At 39.8% G+C, this 17186-nt stretch overlaps 1 protein-coding gene across 5 annotated transcripts in view; it reads right to left on the minus strand.

Annotated features, from left to right (window-relative positions):
• Positions 1-17186, minus strand: part of LOC126547639 (D-aspartate oxidase-like) — a 41033-nt gene that overhangs the window by 14440 nt on the left and 9407 nt on the right. For 2 of the 5 annotated variants that reach the window (XM_055063653.1, XM_055063652.1), the window contains exons 1-3: positions 14147-14362; positions 7793-8016; positions 3126-3249 (exon numbers count right to left, since the gene is read on the minus strand). In XM_055063653.1, coding sequence (XP_054919628.1) covers positions 3126-3249; positions 7793-8016; positions 14147-14347 — 549 coding nt within the window. In that variant the 5' untranslated portion in view covers positions 14348-14362. Of the gene's footprint in view, positions 1-3125; positions 3250-5652; positions 5712-7792; positions 8017-14146; positions 14363-17186 lie in introns of those variants that run through there. The other 3 variants (XM_055063654.1, XM_055063655.1, XM_050195549.3) reach the window with 3 other exon arrangements.

Genomic DNA, 17186 nt, shown 5'->3' on the forward strand with positions numbered 1-17186 from the left:
CAATTTAAAGAAGCAATGATCCATAAACCAGGAACAATACGAGGTTGCACTTTTAGAAAGTCACTTAAGTAATCATGTCTCTTCAACATACAAAATAAAATTGTAAATATACATTTGACGAAACCTAAAAGCTTACATCAAAAAGAAAAAAGTGCTACAGGTAAGAAAATTGCAGAATGAGCAGCATATTTTAGCTAGCATAATTTTCAGTTCCTTTCCCAGCAGGCATGTTGCTACATAATAAAGAGAGCAATAAATGGAGTAGTACTTGAACAAAAACCTTGTCTCGCTTTTTTTTTTAGGTAGCCATAAGTTCCATAAACACGGTGCAAGGCCTAAATTATTTTAGTGCAGAGAAAATTGCTGATTATTACATTTTTATAGCTAGAGACTAGTTAATTGGGGAATAACCTCATCATATCACCTGTTAATCTGTTTGTAAAATCTTGGTGTTTGTTCTTTTGTTTGTACTAAAATCTGTACCCACTCCTGCTATGTCTTGAAATGGAGACAGCAGTATTTGTGAATAAATAAAATAGAAATAAAATAAAGCAGTTAGTGCAACTATAAGCGATTGAAAGTGCCATATGCATGTTTTAGCGCTATCCTGGGAGAGGTAAATGTGACAGTAAGCTTCAATTTTCAGGAAATTAGCCAGCTCATTGTGGGTGGTGTGGCTTAATCTCGGGCTTTGGAGAAAATTACTAATACAAGCACTCCAAAGTGTTATAGAAGCATTATACACAGGTTTTCCAAATGTACTGGGAGAACTACATGCTGCACTGAGCTTAAATTTGGAGTGAATGGATGTGTGGGCAAAGTTTGAAGTGTGTGGGTAATTAGAACTTTGTAGAAAATTACTAAATACATATTTTCTGCTCCTTTATTAAAGGTATTTTATTATATGTGTAGAATGTTTGACCATTGTCCTGAGTGAAATAAATGTGAGTTTAAACTTCCAGGAAATGGGGGGCACATTATGGGTGATATGCAGGCAAAGTTTAGTGTGTGCATTAGTAACAAGCTTTGGAGAAAACTGCTAATAGGCATTATAGAAGCATTATATGCACATAATGTCCTAGAAGAACAAAATGTAGAACAGAGTTTAAATTTGTTGAATGAGCTTCAATTAGTATGGGGATTAATGCCATGTTATGGGTGATGTGTATGCAAAGTTAAAGTGTATGGGTTAATAGAATAAGCTTTGGAGAAAATTACAAACACAACCACTCCAAAGTATCACCAAGTTTACATTTGGAGTGAATGAGGAGTATATATGTTAAGGGTGATACCCTAGCAAAGTTTGCCAGTTAATTAGGTGCTTTGGGAACAATTACTAAATACTCGTTTTCTCCCTCTTGAGAAGCACATATATTGAAATGAATGCGGCAACAAGTTAACGCTGCGAATAATGAGGGGTATGCAATGGACGATGTGCAAGCAAAGTTTAAAATGTGTGCATTAATTATGGCCTTTGGAGAAAATTACTTATAGGAATGCTAAAAAGCACTGCACAATTGTTTTCCCAATCTCCCAGAAGAAGCAAATGCACCACCAAGCTTGAATTTGACCGGATGGGGGCACGATGGGTGGTGTGTGGGCAAATGTTACTGTTTGGCTAGTTACAGGCTTTTAAAATAATTATTTATACAACCATACAAAAGTAACAGCTTTGCTGAATATCGGGTTGCGTTTCTGGCAAGGTTGAACAAGTCTCTTGCATTTTTTTATGTGGCTGGTTCGAAATAAGCACCAAGTGCAGTTGATGGGCTCGAAGCAGGCTCACTGTCTACATTATAGATATCGGAGGTGGATGCCACACATCGCTGACATGCATGTCAGTCAGCCTGGTGCACTGCTCATGAGATAAACCATGACTGTGCTTCTGAAAGCTGGGTGCACTCAACCACATCGACCATTCGTTCCTGCTTCACATCCACATTCAGCAGAGGATAAAGCTGGTCGCTTCTCTGGGAACATTGAGTAATTAATGAAGAGAAATTAACAAAGTTGGGCCAGTTGGTGCCGATGCAATTGCTGTGCACCCTTGAGTGCCCTTTTCACTTTCTCTCCTGTCATCCTGTCGAACGCTCAACATGCTCAGCTTTAGATGCGCCAGTCGCAGTGTAGCCCACAACCACTGCACTGGACTCGTACGTCAGTGGGCTGTCATGTCACCTCCAATTTCCATGATTAAATCTTGGGCCTGCTTAAATCTCGAAACCAAGCTGCACCTTGCATGTGTTTTGAAGTGGTAGCACTAAAGGGACACTAAATAGAAAAATAATTTGTTTTATTTGTAAATTACCATTTTACAACACAGAAAAGCCACTCTTACTACGAGAAGAGGCTTTGTAAGCCAGAAAAGAAGCAAGAATGGCGCCACCTTGAAATTCACACACAAGTTCAATGTTATGGATTTTGACAATGTCTGTTTGGGCTCAGGTAATATTTTTATCAGTAAAAATGGGCCACATTGTATTCTGAAAGAGTCAAAGATTGAACTTCAGTTTCTAAGAGGTTTTACTGAGCCACAATGGCCCAAATATGAGAAAATACTTTGAAATCCATGACGTCACACTAATGTGGAGGTGTGGAGTTCCAGCCCAAAATTCAGAAAACAGAAATTTGACCTTCATTTTCTTTCTAACAATCAACCTATTACAGTGAAGTTAGCAAAAATAGTTTTGAAGGAATACCTTGTCAGACCAAAATGACAGTGTTTCTTTTTAGTGTCCCTTCAAAACACTATGATATAATTAATTTGGTGTTGCAACTATTAAGGAATTCAGGCTTAATACTGCAATTATGCGTTGACAGCTCTCGATTATAGAAAAACGAGGAAAAAATCTTGTGTTGACACTCCATCATAGCAGAGTTTATAATTTATGCTGTTCATGAAAACCTCAGGGTCTTCTTTCAGAATACATATTGATGTGCTGACCTGCATATCAGTGATAGCAACTACATTAAAATTGATTTATTTCACTCTAGGACTTCAACAGGTTTGAAACATTAACAATGGGAAGCAGAAGTGAGAACATCTTCCATTCGTGCTTTTATATACTTGTTATAGAATACAAACTAGCCCCCTCCCAAGCCTTTCTTAATTTCATTGGTTATACCACAAGTTTCTCCGGGTTGCTTGAACTGAGGGCATAGCCAGAAAGCGTCTTGATTCCAGCTGTTTCAGCAGTGCTGCCACGCAATAGAAACTCGTAATGTCTGAATGTTGCTCTGAACCACTCTCTGAAAGGATAAAAAAAAAAGAGCAATGTGTAAGAAGCACTGTTAACAGAGCCATATCAAAGAACACGCAATATATGTTAGATAGGGCACATTTTATGTATTTATTTGTAGGTGAAACATCATAAAACATCATCAAAGGCACCTCCCACTGTCCCCTTGCATGCAACCACTAAGCACAGCTGAAAGAGCAAAGAGAAGATCGGTACCGAGCTGCAGCTAGCCATATTCTGTGTCAATCATTTTCAATGGTATCACTTTCAGCAGTCACTGATTGGACAAGCAAGAGGGCAGAACACCCATCACTCCAGTGCGGCATCATACCAGAAGCTAGAAGCTATATCACGCAAAAGTTAAAGTGTCCCTAAACGTGAACAGTCAAGAATATGGCCCCTGGGTATTCAATGTAGTCACTTCACTAAGTTGGTTGACTGCCTTAGTGAAGGGTGAATGTTGATCATGGTATCGCTTCATCATGGTATCCTTTCTTTTGATTGGAAGATTGGGAAGGTGGTTCCTGTTCATATATCAGGCAACAAACATTCTCCATTAAATTATCGACCCATTTCGCTAACAAGTATCCCTTGGAAACTGACGGAGCACGTATTGTACAGTCATATCTAACTTTTTGGAATCAAATTCTTCCTTTACATCATCATAACACGGCTTCAGGCGTTAAGTTTTCTTGTGAAACCCAATCACTTCTTTTCATTCACCGCTTGCACTCTATACTAGACAAAAATTCCAGAATTAATTGCGCCTTTCTAGACTTCTCAAAGGCTTTTGATACGTTTACTCATGTGCTACTTATGCAGACTTTCTTCTTTAAACCTTGACCATAATGTGCTTACCTAGCTTGAATACTTCCTAATCAATCGCCGACAGTATGTTTCTGTCAACTGTCATAATACACCCTTAATTAACGTAGCATCAGGAGTTCTGCAGGGCTCTGTTTTAGGTCCATTACTTCTTTTAATATACATTAACGACTTGCCCGATTGTGTGTCATCTTCAGTTCACTTATATGCTGATGACTGTGTACGGTGACGATAAGGACCAGGAAATCCTACAGACTGATCTAAATAATGTCGCCTCATGGTGTAAAAACCGGCTCATGGAACTAAACCCCAAGAAATGCAAGCTGATGACTGTTACAAGACGCAACGTGTGTAAGCCTGCATATATGCTTAACCACGTCCAGCTAGAACAAGTTTCATCCTACCATTATTTAGGTGTAACTATATCATCTGACTTATTCTGGAAATGTCACATCGACTCCATAATCAATAACGCCAATCGCATGTTAGGCTACATGTGGCGAAACTTTAGCAAATCCCCTTCATCAATAAAACTACTATTGTATAAAACACTAGTTCGACCTAAGTTGGAATACATTGCTGCTGTTTGGGACCCTTACAATGCTACTCTTCTTGATTCCCTTGAAATGCTTCAGAATAATTCCACTTGTTTCATTCACTCAAACTACAATCGTACTTCTAGCATAACTTTTATGAAAAGCAACTTGTGTCTACCATCTTTATCACTGCGCAGAAAGCCTTTTCGCTTATGCCTATTTCATAAAGTATTTCATCATCATATCCTTAGCAGTGAGCTCATTCTAGCACCTACTTATCTGTCACCTCGAGTTGATCACCGTCATAAAGTAAGAGGCACTTTTTGTCACACGAAAAGGTTTTCATATTCGTTTATTCCACATACAACGAACGACTGGAACCACCTTCCTGATGATATCATGTCAATCGAAGACAGCGCACTTTTCTGCCGAACCTTGTTTGCTTTTTTTCAGCTGTGACCATGCTCGTGGCCACATGCACTGTATTTGTGCAAATACTATCGCGCCGTATTTTCCTTATGCCTAGTTCACATGTCGCTAGGTTGAATTTTGAATGTCATAGTATTCTTGTTATTTTATTTCTTAATGATTACGTCCACTCCACATGTCGCTTGCATTATATAAACTCGTAGTAATCATTGGTATTGTTTTTCACATGTACCCCACTCCCCTCTATAATGCCTTGGCAATTGTGGGCATGTGAAATAAATAAATAAATAAATAAATAAATAAATAAATAAAATGTTGAAGAATAAATGAGCACTGACCCCCCCCCCCCCCAAAAAAAAAGAAGGCCTAGGGAAAATCAGAATGGTCATTTCAGGAACCATGCCGATTACCCTTGTTCACAATGAAGGTGAAAAGATTGGAACTGTTATGCGATATAAGTTTCAAAATTTTATCTTAAAAGACTGCATCTGATTTTCTTCATGTGGTCAGGATGTTCAAAAGTGCTCTTCAACCATTTGCTGCCCTAGGGTAATACTTTTGCGATTGCTTTGAAAAGTGGCAATAGCTATCAAATGTAAGAAAAAATTCCTTTAAATCCTTACATTCTGTCATTCTTTATTTTTTTACTTGGAGTGCACAATGTCTTGTATCTTGTGGAAACCTGTAAAACAGTTTGCATTACAATGGTGAAGCTTGTGCTTTGTGTGCATTAATGGGTACAGCCACAATTTCTTTTGTTATGCCTCAGTGACCATGTGTGAAGACCCCTTTGCCAAATGAGAAATGGTGTCATGTTGATATGTTGTTGCCAGACAATTGCAACTGTTGTTTCAGTGACACTTTCCAGTTTAGGAGCTTACAATGGGAACATTGTGAATTCGTGACAAGTAACCAGAAGAGTCAGCAATGTGTCGTCTTCCTTCCTTCCCGTGCATCAAAGTGAATGTCTGCTGATTTACCGGAAAGACCAGAAGAGAGAAGTGGTACAAAGATTGTGTAAACCTCTGTTAACGACATCAGACTATAAATTCTTTACACTATAAACTTAATCAGATATGTTTCATCTCCCTAATGTAAATCTCTACAACTCTTTGGACCTAAATTTTTCACAATGCATGAACATAAGGAATATTCACAGCTAACATTTACAGGTTTTCTGGTTTCGTGTTTCAGGTTTAGCTCATCCATGCTCTTCATGTTCTAATTAAGAAATTAACCCCTTAACTGCCGATGACAAGGTAACTTGTCATCATGAGTGTCCTCTGGTGCCAATGACAAGTTACCTCATTGTGAACTTTCTGCAATTTTTGCACGTGTGTACATGTGCAGTTTCTTGTAATTTTGACAATAATATACAATGGCTTTTCCTATGTTTTTCAGCAAGACCAGTAAATATACAATGTGCATCCCTGGTATCATATTCTTTAAAATAACTGGTGCAAGAAATGCAGGTCTAAAAAAAATTCCGCACTTTAGAAATGTTTTTTAAAATTTGTCATGGCCGTTAAGGGCTTAAAAATATTATAAACTAGTGAAGCAAAAGGCTTGGCAGTACTGTCACAAAGTTCCTGTGGGTAGGCAAATTTAAAAGTGAAGACATCATCAAAAGTGAAGGCTATAACAGCCCAAGCACTAAAGATTATTAGATCACACCTCAGGTAGCTCCACTGGATTAGACAGGCAAAATACATCCTTGAGACTTCACAAAAACATTTACAAGCTTGCATACGGAGAACTTATCAGATGTTAATGTACTTCTGTGGTAATAATTTTCCTTAATGTTTTTATATATAATGCAGAAAAATATGATGGTATGCATGCCTGTAATTGATTTTACTAAAATACTGATAACCCTAACTAAAATTTGAAGTTGTTTTTCTTACTGCTCACTTGCAAGGCTCATACTCATATCCATAATAACAAACAACACCTTCAGTGAAAAACTGTACCAAAATTGTGTAAACTGCCGATCTGCTGCTTTCACAGCTCGCACAGCTGTTGTCCACCATGCTGTCACCGAGTTCTAGGTGAACTGTCAACTACAGCAATTTCTTTACAATGTGCAACTTCTTTACAATGTCAGGGAACTGGTTTTTTAGTTTTCGCAGCAACTCTAGTTACATGCAAGATCGTTCTACTTGTATGAGCACACAGAAGTAATTTTAAATAAGCAAAAAACAGTACATTGAAATTGAACTGGGCAGCCCAGAGAGCCATGTTGCACGATGCTAGTGGTGACCTAAAGACACGCATGTGCAGACACTGTTCATGTGTCTATAGACTACTCCGAGGAAAAAACAAAACAAAAGTATTAAAAAACAAGAACAAAAGATTGCTTCATGAACTTTATGTTGCCGCCAAAACCTTTATGCCCGCAGATAAATTACACATTGCTGAATAAGAGTCCTACAACTTGTGCAGAGAAGCTTTACAAGATGCTAAAACCAGCATGGCTGCTTCTGTGCCGACATCATGTCGATTTGTTAAATGGCACAGATTAGGCGTGCATATTCCAGCCTTTAATTTGAATAAAAGTACACAACCCTCAGTCAAGTCATTCAGTGCACACGACCAAGCTGACTAGGAGAACACTCAAAATAAGTTTTGTTGAGATCCGCGGACCAAGAAAAAATTGCTGTAGTTTTCCTTTAAAAGTAACTAAAAGAGCCAGTGTGCAAGTTTGACTTGAGGAAAAAATCACTACTTCAAACTTTAAGTGGTATAATCTGCATTAAGTCACACCTTGTAATGTCAAGTGTTGGTCCTATATTTTCATCTGGACGGAAGAATCCAGCAGCACCAAAGCTTAGTGTGTCTTGAATGAAACGATCAGCAATGACTGTAACAGAAGTGCCTGGAATGTTGTTCTGGATGCACAAGGCTGTTGAAAGGCCAATGACACCAGCCCCAATCACGACCACTCTTTTACGTTGCATCCTCCCCACTTGGCTTTGAGGTTCAGTCATCTGCACAAGACGTGAAAAAATTGTACACACTTTAAGCCCAAAAACTTTATAATCCAATGCATTTAACTCACTGCGAAGTAGGCGGCTTGTTGTTCACAGTGTTGCATAAACCAAGGTTCAGAAATGGAAGTGGTATGTCATGCCTTGATGTCAGTGATAGAAAATGGTAAGCAGTAGTGTTTCACAAGTGAGAGAATATTTTGTAATGCAATAATTTATATCAAGTACGTAAATTTTAACAGAATGTATGTGGGTTAAAGACTGCACCTTTATTTAAAAAGTTTTACCGATACATCCTACTTTTATGTGTAAAAACATCTACATACAATTTTAACATTTGCTCATACTTGATATATTATTCAGCTCCATGCTCACTCATACTCGATTCATATTCACATTCTTGGAACACTCACTTCCATTCACATTTACCGTACTCTCTACCACATCATGGATGTGCAATGAGACAGTGAATGAGCAACTGGTGCAACCTGTGGCTATTATGCATTCACACTTGCTTCCACTCACACTCACATACATACGTATATCCATACACACATCAATACACAATCACTGGAACTGATCACAGGCACTGACACTGCTGACTAAGGTATCTTCCAAATGCTCAGTGCAGAAGCCTCTCTCTTTTTTGCCACTGGCAAGTGTGGGCTTCATTGATTTCACTCCACAGATGCATCACTTTATCTGAAAACTTTAGTTTGAGAGCACAAATGATGATTGTGACAGAAACTATTCACAACCAATTGTTTGCTAAGTCTTTAAAACTTTGTTGAAGGTGCAGTTAAATTTAAAATCCACCATTCTTAAAGTGCAATTTATGTTACCAATGCAGTTTATTTCTTTGAGACACATTGCACCAAACACTTGTTCAAGTAATTTTTGCAGAGTGCTTGCTAAACTGTGCAGCCACATTAACTATGCAACACATTTTATGGCAATAGCCGTTATGGGTTCTTCACAGTACTCGTAAATCTTTGTTATTCTATATCACTGACCAATTCTGCTACAGGTTGAAAAAATTTGTATTTAGGCCTCCCTCAAGAAAAATGAGGGCTTGGGTGTAGCTCACCTTATCTGGGACACAAGAGCAAAACAGACACAGGGCATACATGGCACTAACATTCAACATCTTTATTCCCAAGATCAAAGCTATATGGAGGGTGTTCAAAATTAAGCTTCATGGTTTTCTTAAAATTAGGCACTGGGAGGCACATGAAGACCATCTGTTTGAATCCCACTTTGTGTCCAGAAGGACACAAAGTGGGATTATAATTATCGCTGTCAGCAGCCAAATTAACTAAAATTGAATAAGACCAACTCACGCAACTATCAGTTCTGCTGAATAATTAACTTTTTGTTGACTGCAGCAAGTGGCTATGTTTGTACTGAAAAGTTAAAGGCAGTCCTGTTTCTGCACAGCATCAGTTGGAAGAATTCTTCTAGCGTGTCTGTGCTCCGAGATATCCTACTCCAAATTTTAATTGTTGTTCGCATGATTACGCATGCGAGAGAGCGAGGATCAGCACAAAGCTGCTCCCTGATGTGATGTGGCTTTAGCATGCGGTGTTTAGTCTGACAACAGGGCGGACGCATTGGCAAAGATGATAACTGTCCCCCTTCACCTCTCGACTGGCAAAACAAAAAAATCGAAGAACCCGGAACCACTGTCATAACACGCGACTGCACAGCCTATAACGATGGCAGCAGCTGCCATGCCGAGATACATGGTCCTTGCCTGGGCTATGCAAATAAAGTGACTGCTGATTTCCAAGCATTGTAAGTTTTTTTTTAAATAAAGAGCAACAACTGCACGGCACAGTGTGCTGTCATATCTTGATTTTGCCAGTCGAGAGGGGAAGGGGAACAGTTATCTTTGCCTATGCCCCCACCCTGTTGTCACATCACAGAGGAGCTTTGTGCCAATCTTCACTCTCTTGCATGCGTAATCATGCAAACAACAATTAAAATTTGCAGTAGGATATCTCAAAGCACAGACATGCTAGAAGAATTCTTCCAACTGATACTTTGTAGAAACACAACTGCCTCTAACTTTTCAATACAAACATACCCACTTACTGCAGTCAACAAAAAGTTAATTATTCAATTTTAGTTAATTTAGCTGCTGACAGCAATAATTATCTTACTTTGTGTCCCCCTGGCCACATGCTTGTACAGCTGGTCTTCACGTGCCTCCCAGTGCCTGATATTAAGAAAACCATAAAACTTAATTTTGAACACCCAGTATATACATAAGCTTTAAAAAATTAAATGATGGAGTTTTACGTGCCAAAACCACTTTGATTATGAGGCACGCCGTAGTGGAGGACTCCGGAAATTTCGACCACCTGGGGTTCTTTAACGTGCACCTAAATCTAAGTACACGGGTGTTTTTGCATTTCGCCCCCATCTAAATGCAGCCGCCGTGGCCGGGATTCGATCTCGCGACCTTGTGCTCAGCAGCCCAACACACATAAGCTTTCACCAAGTGCATCAGTGAATACATTCTCAGAGCAACAATACAATGGGCAACAATATAACACACAAGACATCATTTATACTAAGATTTACAATCAATCTTTAGTGAAGAACTTTTTCACATGCCATGATTGTTAACTGCGGTATAAACAATGGATTTTGCATATTATTTTGTTGTCTGTTATATTCTTGCTCTGAGCACATGCTCAGTGGTGCTCTTGGTAAAAGGTGTAATGTATATCTTTGATTCTGGAAATGAAAACGTAGAAAGTGCCATGTGTGTATCATTGTGTTGTTCTGTGTCAAGTGCACTATACCGAAGCCTTCTAGTATGATGTAACAAGCCAACAGGCTTTTATTCTTTTATTTAATCCATAATAAATTTTGGAAAAAGCTAGTATTTGGGCTGTGTAAACTCCTGGTCACATGACCTTTTCTTTTTTCTTCATTATTTTTTTTGGGGGGGGGGGGACAAAAATACACTTCCTCATGGTTTTGCTTATGCTCGGCAGCTTGAGGGACTGCTACTGCGCAAGGTTTTACCGCAACAGCTGTTGCGAGCTTTTCACAGTGCGCTCACAAATACTTTGTACATCTGTAAGCAAATTGGGCCAAATGCTGAATGGAAAAATGGATTCCTTAGGATTATAACTTGGGTTTGCCATGTGAGTCGATTGAGTGCTACCTCATAGCCATACATGCATGAAGCTGCACATTCTCGACTCCATGCGACTTTAGCAGAAAACTCAATGCTGTGATCCACGCTCCTTTTGCTACAGTGTACTAGACACTCTACCTTTGCAACAGTGTCTACGGGACACACCACCTTCGTCGCACAGGTGTTCCATCTCGCACTGGGCTCCCTAGACTGTGCGTGAGCTCCGCTCATGGCATGCAATCCGCATATGTTTTGGGTTCATTGGAGCATGCTTGGCGAAAGTTAAGAGTGTACTAGACAATGGTCGAGTGGGCTGAATGGCGTTCTCTCACTGAGGCACTGCGCGTGGAAAAATTGTGCGAGGGCCCTGCGAGCGAACTGGATTGAGGTGGAGACGCACTTCACGGCATATTCAGTGCAATTTCGCTGCAGGCACCGAGACCGATTGCGCGTGTACTCTCTTTTATTGGTGCTTTATTTCAACTGCAAATTTATATTGACGCCTTTTTGCTATGTATACATATTTGAGGCATGGGTCATACATGAAGTCTTAAATTTTGCTGTCAATGTCAAGTGCATTGTTTGCTAGCGAGTGCGCATTCACAGTGTGGATGCTGCCATATGCCCAGTTTTTCTCGCAGGAAGTCTGTGCAGTAAATTTTTTTTATAGTTTTACTTGCTTTGATGCGCCTGTGACTTTTGTCTGCCAGTACCAATTGTAGTTTTAGCCAGGTGAACAGCTATTTTCAATATTGCTTTCTAAAAGTAACACAATTTTTGCCACAGAAGTCGCCTATCTGCAACATGAAGAGTTGTAAGAATTTAGTGATATGTCATTTACGTGCACTTCTTGTTGGTGGAAAATTGATCAGGGACAATGATCAAAGAAAACAATATTATAGTGAAATAAACCAGGTTTATTAACTGCGTGGCGAGAAGAGATGCAGATGACCAATGCACTTCTAGGTAAATGTAAGGGTACACGGTCATATATATCCACAACATATATGTAAGAGAAAACTTATCAAATATTCTAAATGCACTGATTGAAAAAGTGAAAACTCCCGACCGGAATAAGCGTGTTTCTTTTAAAAGCTGCGCCAGCTCCAGGTGAACCAGTCGACTTTCCGAGAAAAGGAATCAAGGCAATTATTGGACGTTAATAGAGAGTTTTAGATCAGGGGGACGCAAGCGTTTGGGGCCCCCTAGTGCTAGGGGGCGCCAAATGCTTGCGTCTCCCTAATCTAAAACTCTAATATGAACAACAGTGTTAGGGAAAATACATTGCCTAAGTATTCAGACTGAATCGGGGAGACCGGGAAGTGTTTACCAATGTAATCTTCACGGCTTGTTTAGTGACCTCCTTCAATGTGCCAGCAGGCGAAATGAAGTAGAAATATATAGTCTAATCGAATGGCATTTGCTGTTCAGATCATATTCGACTTCGGAATTCACTATTAAAAATTACAGAAAAGCAGTTTCAGTTCTAATGTAAAGTAATGTAAAGTCTGGAAGGTGAGGGGCCGATGCAAGTGAGGACTCGATGCACATGGTACCACACTTATCTTCTTCAACAAACACAGCAGATCTACAAATATCTCTACATGTATGAGAGGCATGTCATTCCTTTAATTGCTTCATTATTGTCCTTATGACAATGCACCAGATAACTGAAAGCAGCCGTTTATAATACAGAAGCTGCTTAGTTGAGCGGACGTACAGTTGGGAATGGCATTACATGTCCTTTTCTTTCTTGCCTTCCTTCCGTTACATTTAGGTATGAAATATAAGATAAGCATAACATGTTTTCCTCAGAAATCAGACTTGAGAATAATTTTTTTCATTTATGCCCCTAGAAGAAAGCCAAAAGGCACAGCTACCTTCTTTTTTTTTTTAATTAAACAAATTCCGGAATTTTACATCTGGCGATACGATTACGAGGCACCCTGTTCAATTCTCACTACCTGGGGTTCTTTAATGTGCACCTAAACAGAAGTACACGACTGTTTTCTATTTAGTTATCATCGAATTCCATGACCTGGTTTGAACCAGTGAGCTTGAGTTTAGCAGCGCAACACCATATCCACTATGTAGCCACCAACTAGGGTACCGCATTGTTTTTTTTTATTTTTCTTTTCGTTTCTTTTTTTTTTATTGTTGTTGTTGTTAAGCAGGTACTAGACAAAAGAATGTCACATGGCTTACAAGCCAAGATTAGCATATATAACGGCTGTCTAAAACTGTTTCTGGTGCCTGAGGTCCGACCTCAATAAATGAACCCGTGTCAATTACTCCACATTCTGTTACGCGAGGAAGACTGAAACATGAATGGAATGTTGCATGGCAGTTTTAAATGTGAAGCATTTCTTGGCGAACATTTGCCACTTTGACAGTATCTATCTATCTAGCCACCTATGTCTAGGTGTTCTCATGGTCGTTTCATTAACATGGTATGTACCAAAATTAGCATAGTATGACAAGAGTATGACAAACATAAATGATGGGTCATGAAATGCGGTCATGTAGGTCATGAAACAACTGTCTACATCTTGGCGGTCTCATGGTCGTTTCGATAACTTGGTAGGCTCCCCGCAGACTGCTTCATGTAACATCGATTCCCCCAGGGCCTGGGATCTGCCTTTTTTTTTCTTTTTCTATAAGAATACTTCCCATAAATGTTTTATTTGTTTGAAGCGGCAAGCAGGAAGGTTACACACGTTTTTCCGTCTGCATTTCGCTAGACCTACTGATGGAATACTATATGCGAAAAATACACAAGAGATACAGGCTACTTGAAGAACAAGAAAAATATTTGTTCTCCAAAGGAAACTGTACAATAACATAGTAGAATGAAAGCCAACACTATGGCTGCAATGCACGTGCAACCACCCAGTGGCATTTAAAAAAATAAAATAAAGAAGAGAAAGAAAGGCGTCTATTCCTAAGGTATAAATACATGTCATATGCAATTATAATCACCATTTGAGTGGTCTCAACGCATATGCCAGCGCGTGAAGTAGTACGACTGACCCTTCCGAGAAGTATCGCCAGCAGTTTCGAACGGGGCGACCTTGATGCGACCCAATCCACTTCGATCGCAGCGCTGCCACAGTATTTTTCATTGTCACACGCCTCACTGCAAAGCATGGGCCACCCCAGCCGTTCATCCCACTCTACCATATTCTAGTACACCTTAACGAAAGTATACTGTCCCTAGAATAGCGAAAGAAATGTGCGCTGCACGTTTCACTTTGCGCTCGCTGGAGGCCGTGTCTGTAGGCCAAGATTTGTTAGGGAGCTTTTACACAAGCCAACGCTTGAGAGAAAGTCAGGGGTAGCACACTAAAGTTCAACAAATGGCCATAGAGGGTGAAAAACATCGACCATGCGGCGCTGCTAATATAACAAGCATAGTACAGCCACTTGAAGGCTGCCTGCGTGAGTTCAATATCTCCCGCTAGAGGTGCCGTAATAAGTGCAATTTTACCCTACAAACTTTCCCCCACACTTATTGAAGCATTTTTATTACATAACAAAGAGTATAAAATTATCATTGCTAATTAGATATTGTACTCTTTATTAGTAGCTTTGTTGTTCTTTAGCCATTATACATGCAAATAGCGTTCACATCATCAATTTTCCACATGACCTCTGGCCTGGATTTAACGTTTTTACCAGTATGTTCGTGTGCATGGCAGGAATGGATCCATCCGTTCGTACACTTAAGCTGATAGCTTATTTTGTGCTAAAACCAGTTTGTTGCGCTTCGATACCTCGCATTATTTACCTAGGGGGAAGTGACGTGTTGCGAGCAGAGGTAGGTGTAAGCCCAAAAGCAAGGTTTCAGTCATGAGCCATGCGGAACACGTCTGCATCGAAATGGGAGCCAGATTCTGCTGCGACTGACGATGGCAATAATGGTGACTCGTTTAACATAGCTGCTTGAATCATTATATGATATTCGTCTCGTTAACTTACAGGCGGAGACAAGTTAAACTAGATCCTGCATTACATATGGGCAGCCAGGACCCTCTATTGCTGTTTCCTAAATAAACCTCTAGTTGTGAGGCCATCGTTATACACACACAATCACAAAAGAGAGAAAGCGATATCGGAATGCACGTCACTTTTTTCATCCTATTGTAGCCATGGCCATAGGCGACTGAGAAGCCTTATCAATATATATATAAAAAAGTTTTCAAGTGCATCAGCAACTTTTTCGTCCATAAAACCAAATAACCCTTTGGTAAAATGAAGTGAAAGTACAAAATTTAATGTATTAAACAGTTGCACGCATGATAATCCACCCATATTCGTACTTGTTGGTTCCAAATGTTCTTGCTGTTATTTTTGCAGTAGTGAAGCCATGCATTACGTTGGTGTAGAAAAAGAATGCATCAGTTCTAACAGCTTCATGACTTTCATGCATTTGCTTATGGAACCAACAGTGTGATCTCTTCTAGTGTATAAATGAGCGCAAAAATGTTCTCATTTGTGATCTTAATAATGCTTAAGCTGTTGACATGCATTGTAGTTAGGCAGACATCAATTTTATATATAGTAGCAATATTTATTTAACATAGTGCTTAAGGACCCTAGAACAAACAGTGTACATGTGCATGTGTTCTGTAGTCACAAACCATTACAATACATATGTCACACCTTTTTGTATTTCATATTGCAAAATTGTGCTTTTTCAATTTCTGGTGCAGTCAAAATTTCTGTTCCAGACATGCAGTAACGAGGATGCCACAAGTGCAAAGCAACACACGCTCCACGCACTGAAGAGAAACTAATGCCTGTTACAAGGCCACTGTGTGGACTTTGGCTGCTAGAACAAGGTAAACAACACCCGGTTCAGGAATAAATATGCTTGATATATGCTGTATTGGCTTGCTAATCTTGAGACACGTGTCATTTGCTTGTAGCGGATGATATGAATGTTTGTTCATATTTATGGTTCAGCATAATTAGTTCGAACATAAAAGAAAACACTACATGAGTTTGGCTAATCTGTGCTTTATCTCATGTGTCACTGTTCTGCCCCAACAAAGTCTGTGCCAAGCACATCTTGGACATCACAGGAGCCCCTATCTACACCAACAGGAAGGGGCTGGAGCCGAATTTGCAAGGATTTTACACCACGAACAAAGAGGATGCATAAGTATTTGGATGAGATATCAAATCTACGGAGGACTGTGTGAAGACTGAAAAGAGCTTCAGCCATCAATCCGCCAGCACGGACATTAGCAGAGTCATCCAGGTACCACAACAAGGACTTTCTAGAAATTCTTCGTGTTCAGATGCACCTGAAACCTCTGACCAAGCACAGACGACGCTGGCCAAAAGCGTTTCATCAGTTTTCTCTTAATCAGCTTCCTGGCCATGTCAAATTCCATTTGTGCCAAGTACAATTTCTTTTCTATGAACGCAAGCTTTCTCATTACACATTCTTGTCAGAGATCATTCTTCCTCATTCAAACCTAAAGATCAACCAATTCTTCGCTCAGGCTTAATACCAGTCGCTGTCTAGTAGCATAATAAATTTGTAGCAGCATTTTTTAGTGTACACAGCCATGTGCAATTCCTCTCCTGAAATAGCTGATGCAGCATCGGCCTGTGTCTTGCGTTGACCTATGCACCGTGTACTATGTAACATTTTACTTAACGTTTTTAGCCTTCAGTGCTTACATAGCAGAGTGGCTTTTTTCTTGAATGCAAGCTTTCTCATTCCCATATTCCTACTCTCGTTGATGACTGCTCTTCTTCCTCAATGGCTTGGGTCTTTGTGCAAGCTACAATGAAGTGATTGATTGCAGAATCTGGTTTTGCTGCCCCACTTGGTCGTGGTCGCTGTGTTATGTTTCTCAGATCTGGGGTCCTGGTCAGTAGCATTGGGAAGGAGTCCCTCAAGGTAAGCATTTGCTCCAGCAGTCTGCACAGTGACATAGACTCCCAATTAACATAAACCGTGATTCGTGCTCCCCTTTCGTCCTTTCCTACTGCAGCTATGGGCAAA

The sequence above is a fragment of the Dermacentor andersoni genome, chromosome 1 (assembly GCF_023375885.2).
Source record: "Dermacentor andersoni chromosome 1, qqDerAnde1_hic_scaffold, whole genome shotgun sequence".
NCBI classification, from domain to species: Eukaryota; Metazoa; Arthropoda; class Arachnida; order Ixodida; family Ixodidae; genus Dermacentor; species Dermacentor andersoni.